At 43.0% G+C, this 23,641-nt stretch overlaps 1 protein-coding gene across 6 annotated transcripts in view; it reads right to left on the bottom strand.

The window, feature by feature from the left end:
* Positions 1-23,641, bottom strand: part of EIF2AK3 (eukaryotic translation initiation factor 2 alpha kinase 3) — a 101,485-nt gene that overhangs the window by 22,447 nt on the left and 55,397 nt on the right. For 3 of the 6 annotated variants that reach the window (XM_030837413.2, XM_060309253.2, XM_060309254.2), the window contains exons 15-17: positions 19,676-19,777; positions 12,660-12,722; positions 10,128-11,333 (exon numbers count right to left, since the gene is read on the bottom strand). In XM_030837413.2, coding sequence (XP_030693273.2) covers positions 11,133-11,333; positions 12,660-12,722; positions 19,676-19,777 — 366 coding nt within the window. In that variant the 3' untranslated portion in view covers positions 10,128-11,132. Of the gene's footprint in view, positions 1-997; positions 4,082-10,127; positions 11,334-11,859; positions 12,626-12,659; positions 12,723-19,675; positions 19,778-23,641 lie in introns of those variants that run through there. The other 3 variants (XM_060309250.2, XM_060309251.1, XM_060309252.1) reach the window with 3 other exon arrangements.

Genomic DNA, 23,641 nt, shown 5'->3' with positions numbered 1-23,641 from the left:
CCAGCAGTCTAACTCTTAAGGTTATAAACATGATGAAATAGAAAGTATGTGGACTGACAGGGGCGGGGGTAGTGGGAGCACACCTCTGGGTCTGGTGCTCAGAGTGGACCCCTCTGAGACGCAAAGGACAGGAGAGACGCATGGCAAACTCAAGGCCGTCTGATGGGGAAGACAGATGGGTGCACTCATGGAACAGGAAGAAGGCCAGTGTGACTGTGGTGGCTGAGAATGAATAATTAAGGGACAGACGGAGTATCTGGTCACTCTAGAGCAGCACTTTTCCACTGGTGTGATTCCTTCTTCAGGTGGCAGGGAGCACACTGCCTCTTCCATTATGCAACCGTTCTGTTCTTTAGGAAATTCTTCCTTGGGTTGATTTCCTCCAATAGCCATTTTCTCCTCTGTATTAACAGAGCCCCCAAGTTTTCTAGCTGGGCCACAGCCACCTGGAATAAAGACTACATTTCCCAGCTTCCCTTGGATAAAACGTGGCCCTCTGACTACATCCAGCCAATGGGCCATACCCAGAAGTGATGTGTGCATCTTCCCCTCCTCACCCTGTAGTTTGGACAAACTGTGAGCCAGTTGGACCACGTGGGTGGGATGAGAAGGAGGCTGGATTCCTGAGTGGTACACAGCAGTCACATCGGCTCTGGAATGTCTCATGGGAGAGAAATAAATCACCAATGGTTCTCCACCTCGGTTGCACATTAGAATCAAAGGTGGGGGGCTGGGCTTCCCTGGTGGCGCAGTGGCTGAGAGTCCGCCTGTCGATGCAGGGGACACGCGTTCGTGCCCTGGTCGGGGAAGATCCCACATGCCGCGGAGCGGCTGGATCCGTGAGCCATGGCCGCTGAGCCTGCGTGTCTGGAGCCTGTGCTTCGCGACGGGAGAGGCCACGACAGTGAGAGGCCCGCGTACCGAGAAAAAAAAAAAGGTGGGGGGCTTTATAAAAATACTGATGACTGCCCCCTCTTCCTCAGTTTCTGATGTAAGTGGTCCGGGGTGTACCCTGAGCTTTCGACATTTCAAAGAGCTCCCAGCCGAAGTTGAGAACCCTTGTTTTCTGTTGATCTGGGTCTGTGTGACACACACCTGCACCTCTATGCTGATATGTCCAAGGAGGGTTGGCTCTTGAAAGCTGTGTCTGTAAGACGGTCCCACTGCTCTCACTGGACAGGCCTTCAAATCCGAAATCAGGTGACACTCCTCCTAATGACATCATGTTCAGCTCTTCTCTGGGATGAGGACTGATTAGGAGCAGAGTCATAGACTGAAATCCTGAGACTTAATCTGGGAGGAAGACTTTCCAGGGGCTGAGGGCAGTGTGGGCGAAGGAAGTGTGGGGGGGGTGACTAATACAGAAGCTGGGCACACAGCAGCTTGAGGGAAGCCCAGTGGTTCAGTCATTATTCCTGAACAGAGTTGGCACATGGCGGTTCTCCAGAGTCGAGGCTTAGCCGGGTCAGTTGGTGGAGGGCTTAGTATGCCAAGATCATGAGTCTGACTTTTAATGTCAGGATGCCCCAAACCTGTCAAGGATGGTAAGCAGGGAATAAATAGCATAGGCAGATTTGTGCTGTAGAACATTCTCTGTCGTGTCATCGTGAATTGCTTCAAGATTGGAGGTGGGGAGACCGATTTGGGGATCTGGTGAGAGGTGATGGAGACCAATGAATGACGGAGACTTGAATCTGAAGTTTCACTAGATGCCTCCCATGGTTGATTTACTTTATGCTTTTAATCCACCTGGGGTTCGGATTGTCTGCACTTACACTGCTTCCAGGCCAGCCTTCCCTCAGCCTCTGCTTGTCCAGATTTCAGGGATCTGCACAAAGAGGTATAGCTCCCTCCAGAACTGCCTTTCCCCTGAGGAGTTGATCAGGAGATGTTGGCAGGATTAACCATGGCCCAGCTGCTTTTGATCTCGTAGGTGGCAGCCCAGAGTTCCAATCTGCTCTCCAAGCTATCAGAATGAGGTCAGGCTACAGGAGGAATGTTGAAATAAATCTAAAACCTCACCCCAAAGCAACCATACTCCAATAAAAATTAATTAAATAGAAAAACGCTCACCCACGTCTACCTCAAACATTAATTTGCGGATGAATCACTGGGGGCTCCCGTTAAAATGTGGATTCTGATCCAGCCGGCCTGAGGTGTTGAATCTGAGATTCTGCAGTTCTGCCAATACTCCCGGGCCAGCAGCTATACTATGAGTGGCAAGGCCTGTTGTTCTCTGCCTTGGCTGTACCTGGGAGCTTTAAAAAAAAAACCGTGATGCCTGGGTCTCACAGACAGAGGGTGTGGTTTTATAGGGCTAGAGTGTGGTCTGGATATTGGTATTTTTAAAGGTCCCAGTATTCTAACCTGCTGCAAAGACGGAGAGAGCAGAGCTTTCAAAATCACCCAGGGAGTTGTTTTTTTTTTAAATGTAGGTTCTAGGATAACCACTCCTAAAGCTTTTGTTTCTTTAAATCTGGGAAAAGGCCTCCAAAGAAATGTGCATTTTAGCAAGCATCCCTAGAGATTCCGCCGCCAGTGAGCAATGCTCAAACTGGAACCCTCCCCTCACCCCGCCTCCGATGTTGCCCAAAGGCGGAGATTATCAGAATCAGATAGCGTGGGATTGGACCCCCAGGCTCAGCCCATAGCTGCATAATAGCAGGTAAATCACTTAAAAAAAAACAAAACAAAACAAACAAAAAAGCTTTATTTGCCTTTCCCACTAAGATGAATAGACTTGTGTGGTTATTTCTGTAAAATAGATTCCACAAGGGGGATTTCTGTATCAGGAGGAATTTGCTTGCAAATTTTGACAGATACCAAACATTCACTGAAATGCATTCCTCTTTGCATTCCTAACTGTGTAGAGGAGAATTCTTTTTTATTACACTTGCACCCACACAGGTAAATCTTTCAAATTCTTGCCATCTAGTAGTGAAAAAATGGGATCCCCGTTGTTGCTCTCATTTGCATTTCCCTGATGAGCAGCGAGGTTGAGTTCTTTTCATTCATATATTTACTTTAAAATATTTACAGGGCTTCCCTGGTGGCGCAGTGGTTAAGAACCCACCTGCCAATGCAGGGGACACTGGTTCGAGCCCTGGTCCGGGAAGATCCCATATGCCGCGGAGCGACTAAGCCCTTGCGCCACAACTACTGAGCCTGCGCTCTAGAGCCCGCGAGCCACAACTACTGAAGCCAACGTGACATAACTACTGAAGACTCCGCGTCTGGAGCCTGTGCTCCGAAACAAGTGAAGCCACTGCAATGGGAAGCCCACGCACCGCAACAAAGGGTAGCTCCTGCTCGCCACAGCTAGAGAAAGCCCACGTGCAGACAAAAATAAAATAAGTAAAATAAATAAATGAAAAGATTTACAATTCTCCTTGCTTGCCTGATTATACCTATTAGGGCTAAATCCTCCGACTTAGTAAGTTTCAGTTTCCTCCTCTATAAAATGGAGGCGATAATATCCCCCAAGGTGGTTGTGAAGATTAGATGAGATTTCACGAATATACAGTGCCTAGGAGAGGACTTGGTATACAGCAGGCGTTCCAGAAATGTTTACCTTTGAAACTTGCTAAGGCGGGTCCATTTAACCCCAGGGAAGGTGGGCGGGCGGTGCCTGGTAATTCACAACGGGTGGTGGCCCGGCTCCCCGCGCGCAGCATCCGGGCCGCCTCACACCCGCGCAGCCGAGGTGCCCGCTGCCCAGTCCGTCCTCCTGCATCTGCCCCACTAAGGGACGGGCCACTGGACCCTCTCGACGACACCCAGGCAAACCCCAAGGCCCTTGGAGCCCCCCGCCTTCCCTCAGTGTCTTGTCGCCCCCACGTGGCCAGTCGGAGCTCTTCTTTCTCCCAGACCGGTCTTTGCATCAATAATTCCTGGCGCCGCTCCCGGCTTCGCCCGAGCCAGACATCCGGCCCCGGGCCAGAGAATGATGTCTCATCCACATATCTTTGATCTCCAAACCCTCTGGCCACCCTGAGCCCCGGCTCCCCGCGGAGTCAAACGGGGAGGGGCGGGGGGGAGACTCACAGGCTACCCTGTTGACCCGCAGCTTAGCGTCAAAGTCCTGAAAGAAAGGGGATTCTCAGCATCACCCCCACCTGCCCGGCCCTACACTACACCCCTCAGCTAACAAAAGACGTCTCTAGATTGCCTTAATAATAATCATACTTTCATCTTAACCTAACACGTTACCCTCATATAATCAACTGTCAGCCTCTGGTCCTTGTCACGTGCATATTCAATGTCTGTATTTTTGCCGAAACATTATAAAGTTTTATAAGCTACATATTTTGCTATGTGATCTTTCCTTCTTCCTTCACCTACTGTTTCCTTCCTTTCTACTCCTTGAGGACAGTAGCAGCCAGGGGTTCTTTCTGTACCTCCCCACCCCCCCATCGTGTAATCGTAGATTTGCATATATGCACATATTTGTATGACTCTTTAACCCAAATTATGTCCGTTAATCCTCACAAGGACTCTGCGACAAATTATGCCCATATTAGAGCTGAGGAAACTGAGGTTAGGATTTCATTTTAAGCCTCTGTTTATTGAATGCTTACTACTTACGGGATTCTACGCTCAATGTTATTATCCCTTAATCTTCACAACGTGTTACTTGCACTTGAGGAAACAGATTAGAGGGCTCAAGGAAAATTATAAACAAGTAAATAGTAATACAGCCGATTGTGATTCCAAAGCGCAGGGTCTTGTCACACATCACTCCTCAAAATGCCCTCTGGATTGAAGGGAATTCAGAGAAGTGAAATTGTTATGTTAAAATGGTGGTGGGATGATAAGTGGATTATTACGAGCTTCCTGTTGTGTTACTGTGTTATTTTAATAATTGTGTTGTTTGCTTACAGATAAAACAGCAGATATTACAGATATGAAAATATCCAAGTTGCAGACCACATTACAGCCTTCTAAACTATAGAGCAGGATACAAAGATGAGATCAATTAAAATGTTGTAAATATGGTTTATTGGTTTCCTTTTTCTTGTTTTATTAATTTAATATTATTAATCCTGAGAGTAGTGCATCAGTAGTTGGAAAAGGTCAAACCATAGTGAGATGCAGGTTGGAGTTAATAATCTCCCTTGGGCTTCCCTGGTGGCACAGTGATTAAGAATCTGCCTGCCAACGCAGGGGACACGGGGTCGAGCTCTGGTCCGGGAAGATCCCACATGCTTCAGAGCAACTAAGTCCGTGCGCCCCAACTACTGAGCCTGTGCTCTAGAGCCCGTGAGCCACAACTACTGAGCCTGCGAGCCACAACTACTGAAGCCCATGCGCCTAGAGCCTGTGCTCCGCAACAAGAGAAGCCACCGCAATGAGAAGCCCGCGCACCGCAACAAAGAGTAGCCCCCGCTCGCCGCAACTAGAGAAAGCCCGCATGCAGCAATGGAGACCCAACGCAGCCAAAAATAAATAAATTAATTTATGGGGAAAAAAAAAAATCTCCCTCGGCCCTCCTCTCCCACTCCTTTCTCCTAAGGTAACTGGTGTGGATATTCCTAAACTTTATGCCCATGAAAATATTTAAACAGATACAGGGAATTCCCTGGCTGTCCTGTGGTTAGGACTTTGTGCTTTAACTGCCGAGGGTGTGGGTTCAATCCCTGATCGGGGAACTAAGATCCCTCAAGGTGTGGGGTGCAGCAAAAAATAAAAATAAACAGATATAGAAGCCATTACATTTGTTTGCAATCATACTATTCCTACTCCTCTGCAACTTGCAAATGTGTCATTTATCTGCTGAATAGACATTTTAATCATTCCATGAGGCTGCTGACTCATTTGCATAACATCCAGCCATTTATCTATTCAGCCATTACTGTGAGTATTTCTTCAAAAGCTCCTTTTGGAGAGAGAACACCCTTTCCCCTTCATTACTTCTCAGTATCAAAGCCTTTCCCTGCCTCCGGACACATTTGTGACCTTTCTGGGAAGGGCAAATTCCCTCAGGCTCTTACTGGAGGCGTCTGAACTCTGGGCCAGCCAACTCTGCATTGTCTGGGTTCCTCTTCCTTGCCCACATTCTGGCTGCTAGCAAGAGATGGGCTGATCCCAACGTCACTGTCATCTTTCCTGACGTGCTCTCTAGGCGAGCTCTAAAAGCTCCTGTCTTTTCAGGAGGTAGGAGACGGGGAGGCTCGCACTGCAGCAGCCCCTGAAGAAATCCTTCCAAACTCAACACTAAAGAGAGCTCCTGGGGACCAGCACAGCTTTAGTCGCTGGACAGGGGGTGTTTTCTGGCCCCTACTGACCAGGCTCAGGCCCTCTGCCCCTCTGCTGGGTGAAGGCCTCTCTATCTCCAGCCACCTCTGCCTCACTTGCTGCAGAGATCCTAAAACCTCATCACATCCTTCGTCGGCTCAGAAACTTTCAATGGCTTCCCATTTTCTCCCGACTAAAGCCCCAGTTTTTTAACCACAGAGACCTAGGAAATTCATCATTTTTGAAGGGTAACATCTGTCCCCAAACCACACCCTCCTTCTTCTAGATTCTATGGAAGTTTCCACACCAGAAATTCAAGAGCTATCTTCTCCTTTACCTATTATTCACTTAATTCCAGTGTCCTGGCCTTCCTGCCTCAAACATACTTCTCAGGTTGCTCTAATTCTCTCCACTCCCACTACCGACAGCTCTCTTTCTCATTCCTACCTTTCCTCACCAAGCCTTCGCTAGGGCTGTTCCCACTGTCTTTCCAATCTTTGTCTTTTTTGTCTGTCGAAGATAATTTTATTTTTTCACCAGATGAATGTTGAGCCATATTGTCTGACAGTAAATAGCAAGACATACATCTATAGAACTACTTTTGGTTCATGCTGTCAATGCCTTAATAGTTGCTATTACAGAAACACATGGATCCAATTAATTTAACTGCAGGAAATTGCAAACAAGAACTAAAACAGTCTTATTTTATTCCACTAGAGATTATGATGTGGTTGATGAAAATATTCCTCATGACCTCCAAAGGGTTTACAAGTCCATCTTTTCTTAGCGCACCAGCCCGTGCAGGGGAATCAGAGAAGGAAGCTACTCTGCTTCTCCAAGAAGCGGCGCTGCGCCAGGGATGAGGGATGCTAAGGCTGTTGGAAGTAGCCAGGCGCATAATGCCCTAGGTTTATTCGTTTTTTTTTGTTATTTTGTTTTTTTTTTGCGGTACGCGGGCCTCTCACTGTCGTGGCCTCTCCCGTTGCGGAGCACAGGCTCCGGACGTGCAGGCTCAGCGGCCATGGCTCACGGGCCCAGCCGCTCCGCGGTATGTGGGATCTTTCCAGACCGGGGCTCGAACCCGTGTCCCCTGCATTGGCAGGCGGACTCTTAACCACTGCGCCACCAGGTAAGTCCCACATGTAATTTATTGAATACAGTACTGAAGTGAAAAACAGGATGGCAGTCTGGGTACAGCACTGTTGTAAGTGTATCATCGTTTCCCTTCCTGATTGGCTGGCTGACTTCTGCTGTCCAGCATCATGATAGTTTATCTACCACTCGCCCTGGAAAAGATCAAAATTTAAAATTCGACGTACAGTTTCTACCAAATGTGTATCGTTTTTGCACCACTGTAAATTTGGAAAATCATAGGTGGGGAACTTCCGTATTTACTTCTAGGGGAAAAGGTGAAAAGGAGCCCCCTGGTGGCAGCTGCAGTAGTTGCAGGGCTAGAACCTGAAGCGGGAAGTCTCCTTAAGCAGTCCCGTGCAAATCTAGTTCTAGAAAGAGTAAACGTCACCAGACATAAGCCAGAAAACGTCCAGAGTTCCTGCTTCGCCCTTGACTTACTCCAGGAGTAAGACTGAGTCGCTCTATGGCCGGTGGTTGGATTGAAAGCTTGTTCTGTCCCCATTTACTTGGAGAAATAGAATCACTTTCGGTGTAAATGCATCCAAAGTATCACTGAGAAACAATCTGGGAAAAGAAAACTGTCCGAACATCCTAAATGTCTGCTGTTCTCCTAGGAGGCATGGTTACTGACCTCTGGACCAGCACTCCCGTGCTGCTGCCTTCCTGAATGAGGGAACCTGGAAACTAGAAGCCCTGCGGGCTTCCGTGGCTCCCCCATTGGGATCTCTCCCCTGCAGGCCAGGCTGGCGGCCGGGGATGTAACGCACTCCAGTAAAAGATGGAGAGGGAGGTAGGCTAAAGCAGACAGCATCAGACAGAGCCACATGGATGCTAGTGTCCCAGCCCACTTCTCCTCTCATTTAAATTAAACCCTAAGGTCCCGTTCCTTTAGAAAACTTCCAGGATTTGAGATTTTTATGTTTTTTTTAAAAATTTTTTTTAAAACTCAAAGTCACAAAAATTATAATCATCCTCATCTGTTCACTCAGTCCCATGTAATTTTTTTTCATCTTGATCTTTTGTTAGCACTTTTATGAATTCATCAGTTTTCCATTAGAGTTCTGAAAATGCTTATTCATTCAGTTCAGCAGTATAGTCAGTTACCAGAAACCTGTGCTTGTCAATCTTTTCCATGAATTCCTTGAAGATGAAACCCTTTTATAGGAACATTTTTGCAAAAGCATCAGAGTACACCCAGAACTGTCTGTAAATGACAAAAGACTTAAAAGCGGCCACGGTTAAAGATTTGATGAAAGTTCATAATAATTTATGTTTTTAACATCAGGATTGTTCAGCCATCTTTTCTCCTTCACTTTGCCAAATACTTATTGCAGTGACCAGTGCATTTCTTTTCCTCCTTACTTGGCTATTTCCTGAGGGCTGCAGCTATGTGAGTTACACGTTATGTTTTCCAAATTCAATTCGACAAATACGTAATCAAGTACCAGACATTATGATAGATGTTACTGGGCTTACAAGAAGGTGTGTCCCTACCCTCTGGGACCTCAGCTATTTAGGAGATTGATTTGCACCAGTTACAGGTGCATCTGAGGACTGACAATGGTTAAGTGTTATTAAGTACAAAGTGTTAAAGGGAGAGGCAAGTGTGGAGGGAGGGGACTTGGAAAGATGCCAGAAAAGCAACAACTTGAAGGGAGGTAGGGTTTGGAGTCGGGAGAAAGGGCCCTGGGTGAGAACGCAGGAGACTCCGTGCCGGCTACCACTGAGGAGTTGCTAGGTCCTGCTAGCCCAGCCCCTTAACTTCCCATGGCTGCTTTCATCCTAGTGGCCAGCAAAGGCAGAGGCAGAATTAAAATGAAAGAAGGCCTGATTATATCATGTAAGATATTTGCAAACCTTTGGACAACTTGGTGCAAGGGAATAGACAAAACCCTGACTAGGAACTGGAATTCCTGGGATCTGATCCCAGTTCTGCTCTGATTGGCTTTGTGATCTTGGGCAAATTACACCTTTCTGGACCCAAGTTTCACCATAAGAACGGCAATAATAACACCCATGACGGCGTTATTATAACAGTTTCATAGCTAGCTCTCAGGGTGGTCGTGAGGGTCAAAGGTCCACAGCTGGGACTGAGTGGGCAGACTGGGAAGAAATCAACAGGATCCCTCGCTGGGGTGAAGAGGAAAAAGGTAACTGAAGCAGGCCGACCAAGAGATGAAGAAGAGAGATGGGCTGGCCAGGAGCCAAGCAGGATGGGGAAGAAAGACAAAGTTAGAGACTCACTGCGAAGTGAGAGTGAGGACAGAGCACACAAAGATCTGCGACATGCGTGTCCAGCTTAAAAATGGCTCAAACTTTGTGGGTCAGACATTACGTACCTGTAAGATGGAAATAATCATGCATTTGACCCTTAAAGGTTGTGTCTAGCTGGTTTGTGCCCTCATGACACACGCCTCCTCATGGTACACGTCAGACACACTGTGATCCCAACACAACTGGCATCGCCAGAGCCTTTGCTCTTCGAGGTCTCCCTTTAGGGCAGGGTGCTCTTTATGCCCCTGGCACTGAGTAGGAACTGAGCTAATGTCTCTGGATTATGAGTCCAGTGAACTGTGAAAAGGACTTGGTCCTGTCAAGTCCTTGGGAAATGACAAGAAGATGCCTGTTTAGAACAGGTTAGGAGTAAGCTTTCTTGAGCGTAGGGTTATGACTGTTCTTAGACCTATGATCCCATTTTATAAATCTGAAAAACTACCATTTCAGGGCTCGTTCCCCCCAAAATAACAATCAACCATAAATCATTTTTTAAAGTTTTATTAAATCATTTAGACTTGAAAGAAGTCACAATAGTTAACACACTTAAGTGCGTTCTATACACCACCAACCCAAATGGATTGAGTTCAGAATTTTTATAAATAAAAAATAAACATATTTACAGTGGAAAATAAAAACATGTTAGCAAGTTAGAAGATTAATCTGCAGTCAGTTTTGGGAGAAAACCAACCTATAGTATTATATTTAAGACACTTAAGATTTCGTTAGATTTTAAAAGTCCATAATTGAAGAAGTTAGTTGTAATATATGATTCATTTCTTACTACGGCTTTTCTCCTCCCCAAACCAGAACTTTTGACCAATTTACACAAAAAGCTTCATTTTCCCTTTACTGGAGGTAAAAGTACAAAAAGCTCTTGAACGCTCCCTAGAACCATCTAAGGAATAAAGCTATTTAATGCTACAAACGTCACTAGAAAACTAGCTATGGACATAAACCACTGTACAATTTGTGCCACTTGTCCTCCAAAATAATGCAGATTCCTTTTACCCACCAGGGACAAAAACGGAGTCAGCTTTTTTGGAAATCAGTTTCAAAATCACCACTGTCATCTCTAGAAAGTGTATTTCTAGAACAGTATAGTTACTACATGTAGGGACTTTCATTTTTCTGTACTACAAAAATATTTCCATTTTATAATTCTCTCTATACATTTTAGGGGTTGCTTCCACCTCCTTAGACAAAACGTGAGGGCTAGGATGCTTGGCCGGCCGATTTCAAGAGACCAACGAAGGAAAAGGACCACGTGTGATCTAGTGACAGCCCTCTCCTTGAGCAGAACAAAAATCAAAGAGTTGGCTCAAAGGTTTGAGCTCCAAAATCCAGTTTAAATTTGATTTAGAAAAAGTAGTCCAAAATGAAATCGAGCAAAGAACAAAATTTTCAAGGTCACGATTTTGGAAAAATCAACATTCCTTCGAAGTGGGCTATTCCGTGTCACCTGTTAGGGAGGCGAGCAGAGCTTAAGGCTAATTGCTTGGCAAAGGGCTGTGGGAGCTGCTGGAGTGTCTTGACTGTTTTGTTCCTGATGAGCTCATGGAGCGAGACCTCTGTCTGAGAACTGTTTTTCCTGGAAACTCCAAGTCCTCGAATATAGCATTTTCAATAATGTTTGCAGCTTCAGGCCGTTCCGTAGGGGATGGGGAGAGCATGTCTTGCACCATTACATACTGAAAGATAAAAACTGTTTTGTAATAAAAGGGCCACTAACCAGCTGCCTAATTCAGAAGTCAGCCAGATGTTTCTATAACTATACTAAGTTTGCGAGCCAGTTTCTGACACAACTTCTCAACTCTGCTACTGAAATACAAAAGCAGCCACAGACCCTATATAAACAGGTGGGCCTGGCTGTGTTCCCATAAAACTTTATTACCAAAATAGGCAGCAGGCTGGATTTGGTCTGTGGGTCATAGTTTGCCCAACCCCTGCTCCAAATACACATGGACCATTTTGGGGTAATTGGTTGTTTTCTAACATATAATAAAAGGTCTTCAGTCACATCTTTGAAACGCAGGCATACTCTGACTTTTAAAATAAATTCATCTTACAATTGTATGTGAATGTACAATTATCTCAAAGATTTCAATTAAAAAATAACCATGCCAGTGATCAGTACCTAGCCCTTTTTACTGATTTTTTGAACCCCTTTAATATAACATGGATTCTGATGAACCCCCCCCCCCCCCCGCCCCGGGATTGAATCATCGACTTTGCAAAATACACAACAGAATAGTTTTTGTAAAACAGATTTCACTTTAGGCCGGTATATCTCTATATTGTTATAAAGTTCATTTTTAATGCAACCCTTCGTTATACTTATAATACTGAAAGATCAATTAGACTTTTTCCAACTTGATGACTAGCCACACAGTCTAATTTACCTAAACTTCATTTACTAAGAAAATTCAAGATTTATCAACACATAAATTTAAAGTGATATGTTTGTGGACATATAATGAAATAAACAAAAGCTGCAAAAAGAAACTTGAAAAATTCATTACACACAGTTTTCACCATCAAGACCAGCTTAATTTTCCCTTCCCACTTCTTCTGGACCATTTACTGTGTCACCCTGAGGGGCATAACTCCAACACACAAAATCAGTGGAAATTAGTGACTTTTTTAAAAAAAGAAGCCAGTTTTTAAGATCTCTCCCAAATTCACTAAGATAAAGAAATTAATGGCATGATCATAATGGCAACTCTACGGCTGTGAGGGTGAGCTAGGAGCTCAGCCTTATCGAAACACAAGGTTGCTACAGTTCCCAGATGGGGTGTCATGCAGCTTGGAGCACAGGGCACTGGGCCCAGGACCTGGGACCGAGTCACAGCCTTTGGTTTTAACAAGTTGTGTGTTCTTCGGATCAGGTCCTTTTCCTCTCTAGACCTTAGGCTTCCTCATCTGTAAAACGGGGAAACTGATGAGCTGACTGCTAAGGACGCTTCACGTTCTAAGTAAGATTCTAAAGAAAATAAAAGATGAGAATTAATACCAACCTCACAAGGATATTTCTGAGTAAATAGTGGTGGAAATTTGAGATCTCTTACATCAGTTAAGATCTGAAAAGAAAGAAAAGTGTTACTTATCTTTAAGTCTATTTTGATATGTGAATCTATTTAAACATAGAGAGATTTTTTTAAAATTTATTTATTTTATTTATTTTTGGCTGTGTTGGGTCTTATTTGCTGCTCACGGGCTTTGTCTAGTTGTGGCGAGCAGTACTCTTCGTTGCTGCGCGCTGTCTTTCTCTAGTTGCGGCGAGTGGGGGCTACTCTTTGTTGCGGTGCACGGGCTGCTCACTGCAGTGGCTTCTCTTGTTGCGGAGCACGGGCTCTAGGAACGTGGGCTTCAGTAGTTGTGGCACACGGGCTCAGTAGTTGTGGCTCACCGGCTCTAGAGCGCAGGCTCAGTAGTTGCGGTGCACGGGCTTAGTTGCTCTGCAGCATGTGGGATCTTCCTGGACCAGGGCTCAAGCCCGGGTCCCCTGCACTGGCAGGTGGATTCTTAACCTCTGCCACCAGGGAAGCCCACATTTGTGTTCTTAAGCGGGTAACTTTTTCTACTAGTCACTAACCTCTTGTATTTGATATAAAAAGACATAGTCTTTTTTTTTTTTTTGCGGTACGCGGGCCTATCACTGTTGGGGCCCCTCCCGTTGCAGAGCACAGGCTCCGGACGTGCAGGCTCAGCGGCCATGGCTCACGGGCCCAGCCGCTCTGCGGCATGTGGGATCTTCCCGGACCGGGGCACGAACCCGTGTCCCCTGCATTGGCAGGCAGACTCTCAACCACTGCGCCACCAGGCAAGCCCTCTTTTTTTTTTTTTTTTTTTTAGTGAAGAAAACCAAGTCAATTATGCTAAATTCTGAATATAAAATTAAACTAGTTATTTGAGAAATTTTCATACAAACAGGACAACAGGGCCCACCGTGTGTGATTGCTCTGAGACTTAAATGAGGTAATTCAGGCAAACTACTTAGCACAGTGCCTGATGTTCCTTTTGTAATGATGATAAAAACCAGTTTTGAGAAATGAAATAAATTAAATATGTCTTCATATTTCTTGAGAAATAAGCTGGAGTGTACTTGAACAAAAATATGAACTGGGTTGGCATTTGTCACTTCCCACTAAAGGGAAACAGATACTTCACTAGAAGAATCTATGCTGCAGGCCCTAGAAGGGAGGGTTTCACCTGCTAATAGGTAGGTCGTACCAAACTAAGTGCAGATAAATGCTTGAGTCTGGACTCATGGAATTAATTTTTAATCACATAACATTCTTAAAGTTTTTATTTTATAACTTAGAATTTAAAAGAGACCTTGGCCATAACTCAATGGGGGAACAGAGAGTCTTTTCAACAAAAAGCATAAGCACAAAAGAAAAGAATGGTAGGCTGAACTTTAAAATTAAAATCTGCTACCCTGCGAAAGACACCATTAGGAAAATGAAATGGCAAGCCACAGACTGGAATAAACTAGTCACAATACATATACTTGGCAAAGGACTTGAAAAGACTGTCAAGGTCATTAGTTATCAGAGCAATGCAAGCTTAAACCACAGTATGACTCCATTATACCCCAATAGAATGTCTAAAAATGGAAAGACTGAAACATAAGTGTGGAGTATGTGGAGGACCTAGGTCTCTCCTACGCTGCTGGTGAGGATATGAAATGACACTTTCTTATAAAGTTAAACCACTTACCACAGAGCTTATCAATCCTACCTCGTAATTACCCGAGACTAAAGATACATATGTATGTCTACAAAGAGACTTGTTCACAAATGTTCACAGCAACTTTAGTCGTAAATGTTTCTCAACAGGTAACTGGACACATGAACTGTGGTATATATACCATGGAATATTAATAAAAAGGAAGGAACTACTGACTTCATAGTGAGTCAAAGAAGGCAGACACAAAAGAGGATAGACATGTATGATTCAATTTATACGAAACTTTAGAAAAGACAGAAAACAGATCAGCAGTTGCCTGGGATCCAGGTGGAGCCTGGAAAGACAGGGGACTGACTGGGAAGGAGCCAAAAGGCAACTTTCTGGGGTGATACAAATGTTCTATATTTTGAATGTAGTGGTGATTATGTGGATGTATAAATGTGTCAAAACTCATAAAAATGTACAAAGTGGGTATGTTGTATGTATGTAAATTATGTCTCAATACAATTAATTTAAAAAAAAGATCTTGGTCAAATCATTGAATAGTCTCTTTTACATTTACTAATGGAATTTCAGAGGGGTTCTGGCTAAACATGGCAGATTTTCTACTATATTTCTAGTAAGCATTTTCACTAAAACAAGTGCCAAGGAAGGTAAAATGTACTGTAAGGATGTAAAATGTACTATAAGGATGACTGCAGTGGAAGAATAGATTACATTTTTGAAAGAGAGAAAGCAGTGGAAGCATAGCAGCTTCTTTAGCAGAACAGGAAGGTAAACCAGGCTGCCTGTGAGGGATAAAGCCAACAAAGAGGGAACTGATTAGCTGAGCAGAACCTGCTGGGCATGGGGGTGAGGCTCAAGGATGGCAGCAGGAGAGCCGTCGAAAGGTCTGTATACGGACGGAGTGACATATCCCCAGATAACACATAAGGTTTGCTCTCTGGAGAAACGGAACCCAGGCATTCCAGACTTAGGGTTGACAGAACGAGGATGAGTCGGGGGTGGGCATGGAACACAGAAGGATGCAGTGAAGATCTGCATGTGGAACAGTAAGAACTCTCCACACCCCATCCCGACTCTTTCTCAGGCAGGAGAATGAGAGCTTCTTCTCTGGAGAAAATGAGGAAAGGCCTATAGATGCTGACATGTGGGAGTTCGGCGCCCCACACCCCAAAGTACGAACTGGATCGTTACCCCTACAGTGATGTCCACTTCTAGTCACCATTTAAGAGCCCTATTCTTCTTCCATTTTTTTTTTTTTTTCTGTTCTTTTTGGCTGTGCTGCACGGCTTGCAGGAATCTTGGTTCCCGGACCAGGGATCGAACCCGGGACACGGGAGGGAAAGTGCCGAGTCCTAACCACTGGACCACGAGGGAATTCTCCAAGAGCCCTATTCTTAAATATGAATGGACAGCTAAGGATTACCAGCATGAGAAACACACACACACAAATCATTAAAAGACTCAGAGATGCTGGTAGGGAGGGAAGTAAGTGTGACTATAAGGGGGTAGCAAGACGGAGTTTTCTGTGTTGATGTGACAGTTCTGTATCTGGACTGCAGTGGTGGTTACACAAACCTGTACTGAAATAAAATAACATGGAACTACATACATACACTGTACCAATGCCAAGTTTGTGTTGTACTGTAATTATGTCAAATGTAACTGTCAGCAGAAAGTGGGTGGAGGGTATCTCTCTGTCTTTGCAACTTCCTGTGGATCTATAATAATTTCAAAACAGAAAGTTAAAAAAAATATACCCAGAGGAAAGAGACAATATAGGGGGAAGAAAACTTAAAATATATACATACATGTAACTGAGATTCTCAGCAATGTGAAGATACTGAATTCATGTAAACAGAGCGAAATACTATAAAAACAGTACAATCTGGGACAATAAAAATTGGATTGTCACAATAAAGGACTTAGGAAAGTCAGAATAACAAGTTAAAGAACTCCTGCAAAAAACAGTACAGTGCTTCCTTGGTGGCGCAGTGATTAAGAATCCACCTGCCAATGCAGGGGACACGGGTTCAAGCCCTGGTCCGGGAAGATCCCACATGCCACGGAGCAACTAATCCCGTGCGCCACAACTACTGAGCCTGCGCTCTAGAGCCCACGAGCCACAACTACCGAGCACTGATAAAACTAAAGCCCTAAAGATTCCAGAAACGAAAATGTAACAGGTCCAAGATACCCTATATTAAAAAATCAGGCATCAGAATGGTATCTGCTTTTCAACAGCAGCGCTGGCAGCTGTAAGGAAATGGGGCAATGCTCTCAAGGTTCTGAAGGAAAGTTATTTTCCATCTAGAATTGGAACCTGGCCAATTTATCAGTTACGTATGACAATGGAAAAAAAGGTACATTTTCAGATACCTGAGGACTCTAAAAATTTCTTTCTCATACATTGTTTCTGAGGAATTTACTGCAGAATGTGCTCCAGCAAAATAAAAGAATAGTGCAAGAAAATAAAACAAAGCAAAACATGGAAGCTAGGAAACAAGGGATCCAAGCCAGGAGAGTAGGGAAGTGCATCCTTGGATGACAGCTCACAGAAGGTCTAGGGGGCAACTGGCCCAGACTGGAGAACAAAGCTTTGAGAAGAAAGACTCCAGGGGAAAACAAATTCAATCAATCAATCAATCAATCAATCAATCAATCTACCTATCTATCTACCTATCTACCTATCTATCTACCTATCTACCTATCTACCTATCTACCTACCTATCTACCTATCTAGATAAGCTATACTGAAGCACAGAGAAAATATTGTTTGATATGTGACAAACTTTTGCACATTTGTTAAAAATTACGGCCAAGGTTCATAGAAAACGAAGCAATTGAGAAAAGGCAATTCTGAAAAAAAGGATTGTATCAGAAAGAAAAGAAAGTCAGGGTACATTATTTGGTCTAGCATAGAACAATATTTGCATGGCTTAATTTAACCAAAAAATTTTTACATAACTACATATTTTCGAAAATGTGTTTATTGAAATAAAATTCACATAAATAAAATTCACCCTTTTAACCATTTTAAAGTGTATGAGTCTGTGATTTTTATTCTACTCACAATGTTGTACAACCATCACCACTCTCTAATTCCGGAACATTTTCATCACCCAAAGAAAAACCTTGTACTCATCAAGCAATCACTCTCCATCCCCTTCTACCCCCAGCTCCTGGCAACTACTAATCTACCTTGTCTCTATGCATTTGCCTATTCCGGACATTTTGCATAAATGGAATCATACAGTATGTGGTCTTTTATGTCCGCTTCTTTCACTTAGTGTGATGTTTCCAAGGTTCACCTGTGCTGTAGTATGTATCAGTATTTCATTCCTTTTTCATGGCTGAATAATATTTCACTGTATGGGTAAACCACATTTGCTTTGCCATTCATCAGCTGATTGACATTTCGATTGTTTCTACTTTCTGGCTATTATGAAAATGCTACTATGAACATTTGTGTACAAGTTTTTGTGTGGACCTATGTTTTCATTTCTCTTGGGTATATACCTAGGAGTAGAACTGCTGGGTCATATGGTAATTCCATGTTTAACTTTTTGAGGAACTGTCAAACTGTTTTCCACAGTGGCTGCATCATTTTACATTCTTACCAGCAATGCATGAGGGTTCTAATTTCTCCATCTCCTCGCCAACACTTCTTTTCCGTTTTTGTTTTGTTTTGTTTTATTCGAGCCATCCTAGATGGTGTGAAGTGGTATCTCACTGTGATTTTGATTGGCATTTCCCTGATGAATAATGGTGTTGTGCTTACTGGTCATTTGTAATCTTCTGCAGAGAAATGTGTTCAAGTCCTTTGCCCATTTTTTAATGGGGTTGTCTTTTTGTTGTTGAACTGTAACAGTTCTGTATATATTCTGGATACTAGAACCTTATCAGATACATGATTCACAAATGTTTTCTGTGGGTTGTATTTTCACTTTCTTTTTTTAAATAAATATATTTATTTTAATTATTTATTTTTGGCTGCATTGGGTCTTCGTTGCTGAGCGCAGTCTTTCTCTAGTTGTGGTGAGCGGGGGCTACTCTTTGTTCCGGTGTGCGGGCTTCTCATTGCAGTGGCTTCTCTTGTTGCGGAGCATGGGCTCTAGGCGCACAGGCTTCAGTAGTTGTGGCTCGCGGGCTCTAGAGTGCAGGCTCAGTAGTTGTGGCACATGGGCTTAGCTGCTCCGTGGCATGTGGGATCTTCCCAGACCAGGGCTCGAACCCATGTCCCCTGCATTGGCAGGCGGATTCTTTTTTTTTTTTTTGGCAGGCGGATTCTTAACCACTGCACCACCAGGGCAACCCTATTTTCACTTTCTGCATAGTGTCTTTTGATGTCCTTACAACTACACAATTTTTTTAAAAAATACTTTGTTTTTTTAAATTTATTTATTTTTGGCCACACCGTGAGGCATGTGGGATCTCAGTTCCCTGACCAGGGATCAAAATCGAACCCGTGTCCCCTACAGTGGAAGCGCGGAGTCCTAACCACTGGACCACCAGGGAATTCCCTATAACTACTTAAATTTTGATGCCATATGATTCCTGATCCTTTAACATACGTTGGGCCTGTTTTATTTTCCTTTCTGGAAGCTTTTAGTGCCCTTACCTCTGGTATTCTGAAATTTAGCCACTTTGATTTTCAAATTATTTTCTTTTTTTCCTATTTATTGTATAGAACACTTGGTAGGTCCTTTTGGTTCTATGTGAGAACTACATCCTGTTCTACCGTGGCCAGGAGTCAACAGATAAGGTCTAACACTGATAAATTAAGAAATGGTGATAAGGACATAAACTTTGGAAATACAGAAGTAAGTACAGGCACAACAGCTGGAAAAGTGGAGGGTAACCGCTTATGAAGTACGGGGAAGAATGTGACAGAGGTCTACTTTTAAAAGACTTTCAGTACTGTTTTCCTTAAATGCCATCATCTTGGTTTATTTTGAGACGGGGAAAAAAAAAAAACCTAATCATGCTTTAGTTTGCCACCTTTTAAGTATGTGAGTGTATGGCCACTTGTCCTCTGGAAAATTCTTCTGTAACCAACCAACACCGTCACCCTCACTCGCTTACCCTGTGCTTTGCACTTATTACAAATTTAAGCAACAACAAGGAACAGACAACTCGACTCAACAATTGTTGAAGACTGAGCTTTCTGTGGACGCAAACAGTCTACAAATCCTTTCTGCGTCACTCACGTGACCTCTTCTACGTCAACCAGTCTGCTGGTATTAGGAGTAAGTTACTCTTCTTCTAAAACCTTTCTTTTGTGAATTTAAGATTTAATGTTTTCTTTTTCTACCTTTTTTGAGGGGGGAACACTTACCCTGACCCTCTCCATATGAGTGCCGAACGGGTACAGCAATTCAAACAGAATGAGGCCTAAAGAAAAGATGTCCACTTTATGAGAGTAGTTGTTGCCATGAATCTGAAATCCCAAATAAAGAAGAAATATCAGGAAAACATTCACGGAGATAGTACAACGGATAATACGGCATCAGTGAATCTAAGTGTACGTAGAAATGTTAGCAAAGAGTTAATCATCTCTCAAGCCTCTTTTCTTCAATTCACCACAGCAAGAGTAATTAAAGTACTCAGCATTACAGAAGGAAGCCCAGGTATAGCTCTGAGATATGCATCAGTAAAATAGGCCCTGCGGAAACCTGGAGCCAGGAGCCCGGAAGAGCTGCTCCCCCTTCCCCTGGGGTGAAGCTTTTCAAAGCAAGCACTATCTAAAGCGAATCTCTCATTTCTAACCATCTTAGTCCTCACCTATTTTTATGAGAAAATCTTCATTACTCCAAACCACTAATCAACCGTGGTTAGCCCTCATTACGGCACTTAATTATGGACTTCACTGCATTCTTGGTTGTATTTTTCATGTGTGTTATTTCTTATGCTTCACAACTAGATTATAAAGTCCTGGAGGGAAGGGAACTGCTTCTTTTGAATTCTCACCATCCAGCACTGGGCTAAGTACAGAGAAGGCCCTCAATAAATACTTACTTGTTAAAATGAACAAATGAATTACAACCCAACTACTCTATTAAACAAAGCCTCATTCAAATTAAAAGTGACCTCCTGTGGACTCAGAAGAACTCTTTTATTTGAGAAAATGACTCTAGGCACATAAGGACACTTGGCAAAGGCCAAGGAAGCCCTCCCTTTGGGGGATCACAAGGTATTTGTCAGGGATGAGGAACCCTTTACAACCTCCTCTCTAAACTACACTTGATACCTGTCTCCCTGGTTCCTTCTGAGACCCAGCCTGCCTTTCTGCTTATAGACTATCAGGTGGGAAGTTCCAGTGACTGCAACAGGCTACACCATCTTCCTCCCTTCCCTTAGCTGTTACTGGGGTCTGGGAAGCATTCAAAGAAAATATGTTCAAAACAGAGTTTGCAGGGGTACAGTGAAAAGGACACCTCATACACTATCTGGAGAATATTAATTAACACAACTTCATGAAAGCAACCTGGCAATAAGTGGTTACTACCACTTAATGGTTCTATTTAAATTTCATCCACCCCAGGGTAGATGGAAATGCAGACAGAGATTTGTACACAGGGATGGTTATCACAGTGATATTCCTAACAGCAAAATGTCTAAGTCACTAAAACATCCAAAACAAATGTTTCCCTTCTTAAACTCGCTTTTAATAGGTAACACATTCACATGATTCAAAAAGAAGTATATAGTCAAGCTTCCCTCCTGTCCATCCCTTATCTGCCCAGTTCCCACCAGTCACTTCCCCTCTACCTACCGCCCCAAAACTATTTGTTTCCTGTACATCCTTCCAGAGCTCTTTATATAAACATAAGCGAACATAGAGCTATCTTTCCCCCCTTTACACACTATACACACATTTCTGTCCCGGCTTTTTTCACTTAGGAGATTCTTTTTTAACTCTTACCTATCTAAAAATGCCTAATTTCTTTTATATGAATAACTTTATGGCCAGAAACATGATTTGTGGGTCACAGCTGTTTTTCATCCAAACTGTAAATGTTGATTTATTGTCCTCCAGGGTTGAGTGTTATAGAAAACAAGCTCTTTAAGCTGTAACGTGCTTTTTTATCGTACCTAAATACTTACACTATTTTTCCCTTATCTTGAAATTCCAGATGTCTAAGTATAGGGTTCTGTTAAAAAATTTCTTTAATTAAATAAAAAAATAAAATTTATGCATAAAAAAGAAAACACTTGAATAATGCAAACAACTCAAGAAGTCTAACAGGATACTGTACAACAGTAAAATAAAGGCCAGCTCCTATGACTGGTCTCTGATATGACCCTCCAAAGATAAACTAATCCATCAGTTCTCAAAGTGTGGTCTGTGGATCCCTGGGGACTCCAACACCATTTCAGGAGGTCTACAAAGTCAAGACTGTTTTCATAATAATTCTAAGACATGATTTGTCTTTTCACTGTGTTGACATTTGCACTGCTGAACCTTAGCAGGAACCAAGGCAGCAGCACCAAACCATACTACTAGTAATTATGTTCTTCAATGAAAGGAAGGAAGAAAGGGAGGGAGGGAGGGAGGCAGGAAGGAAGGGAAAAAGGAAGGGAGGAAGGAAGACAGTGTCACTTAAAATGTCCTTGCTGAAGCAGTAAAAATTATTAATTTTATTATATCTTCCCCCTTAGGTATGCATTTCTTTAATATTCTGTGTGACAAAATGGGCAGTATTCATAAAGCATTTCTGCTCCACACCGAAGTACAATGGTTGTCTCAAGAGAAAGCATTTGTGCAATTGTTTGAGTTACTATATGAACCAGATGCTCTTTTCATCGAGCTCCATTTTGACTTGAAAGAACAACTGGTAGACAAACTGTGGTTATTCATACTTGGATACCTGACAGATATTTTCTTAAAGATGAACAAAGTGAGAATGGAACTTCAAGGAAGACTGACAGCATTTGTTGCCAAAAATAAAAGTTGAGCTTGGAAGTGAATGTCAGAATTTTGGAAAATTTTTGTCCATCACTGGGAACCTGACAGCTTCCTAATACTTAAAGCCTTTTCTGGTGAGACTGGTGGTGATATTAACCAGAGTGATTTTTTTAATACTGTATAGTGAATTGTGACAACTTTTGGAAAAGATGCATAACTTAGGGAACCAGTAGTTTCCAAATGACCAATGCACAATTTTATAAAATCATGCGTGGGTCAAAGGTCCATTCAATGTGCAAAGTGGACCAACGGATGTTAAAGCAACAGAATACAAAATGTTCACTGCTGTAGTTTTAGATTCAGGGCAAATGACTCTTCAGAAACTTTTGCTTATTGTATTTTGATATGCTGTCAAAGAAGAATCCCCACAACTACCTGAAAATGGTATTAAAATATTCCTCCTTTTCCAACTGCCTACCTATGCGAAGTCAGATTTTCTTCATATACTTCAACCAAAATAACATAGTGCAAGGGATTAAATGGAAAAGCAGATATGAAATCTCTTTTAAGTCAGACAGTAAAGAGCTTTACAAAAATGTAAGTAAATGCCACTCTTCTCACTAGTTTTCTTTCGGAAAATATTTATTTTTCAGAAAATATCTTGAAGATGTGATAGATTTAATACTGTCATTTTTAACTGAATTAAAAATTTTACAAATTTCTATTTTAATCTCTAATATGGCAAATACTGATGGATAAAATTCCTTAAGAAAAATTCTGAGCTCTCTATCATGTTTACAAGTATGAACAGGCATTGATCAGAAAGTCTGAGAACCGCCGATCTAAGCATATGTAAGCCTGTGAATACCATCAGCGTAGTGGTGGCCAGGGATGCTGTGCTGAAGCTCCCAGGATGCCTTGCTCCCACCACTCTTCCAGTCTCTGTTCAGTTTATGGAGCTTTTCCTTGGAAGACTAAGCATCCCACAAGGCAACATAGCTCAGCCTGTCCACCTTTATTTCCTGCCATGGTACGTTCTGGAAGCTGCCTGTGGATTATTGTAGAGAATAGCTTAGAACACTACCTCCAGCTGGCTCTGAAAACAGTTCCTGCATAGTTCACACAGGGTGAATGACAATTAAGTTTGGGAGGAGGACATTCAAAATCTCATTCTAAGTTTCTGGTTGCTGTCAGGTTCCGGTTCAGAGGGTGAGCACATTTGATGCATTTTTAGTATTTTTCTTCCTCCACACCCCAATTCACGTTGTGGAATTGTACCCTAGCTGTGTTGCCTGTGGAACACTTCTGCCAGTTTTCATCATTTTCAGCTTTTATTTTATTGGGTATTTTAAACACAGCACGGATGGAGAATCATGGCGCACATCTAGCTCACTG

The sequence above is a fragment of the Globicephala melas genome, chromosome 12, assembly GCF_963455315.2.
Source record: "Globicephala melas chromosome 12, mGloMel1.2, whole genome shotgun sequence".
NCBI lineage: Eukaryota > Metazoa > Chordata > Mammalia > Artiodactyla > Delphinidae > Globicephala > Globicephala melas.
This window is presented reverse-complemented; position numbering and strand designations above follow the sequence as displayed.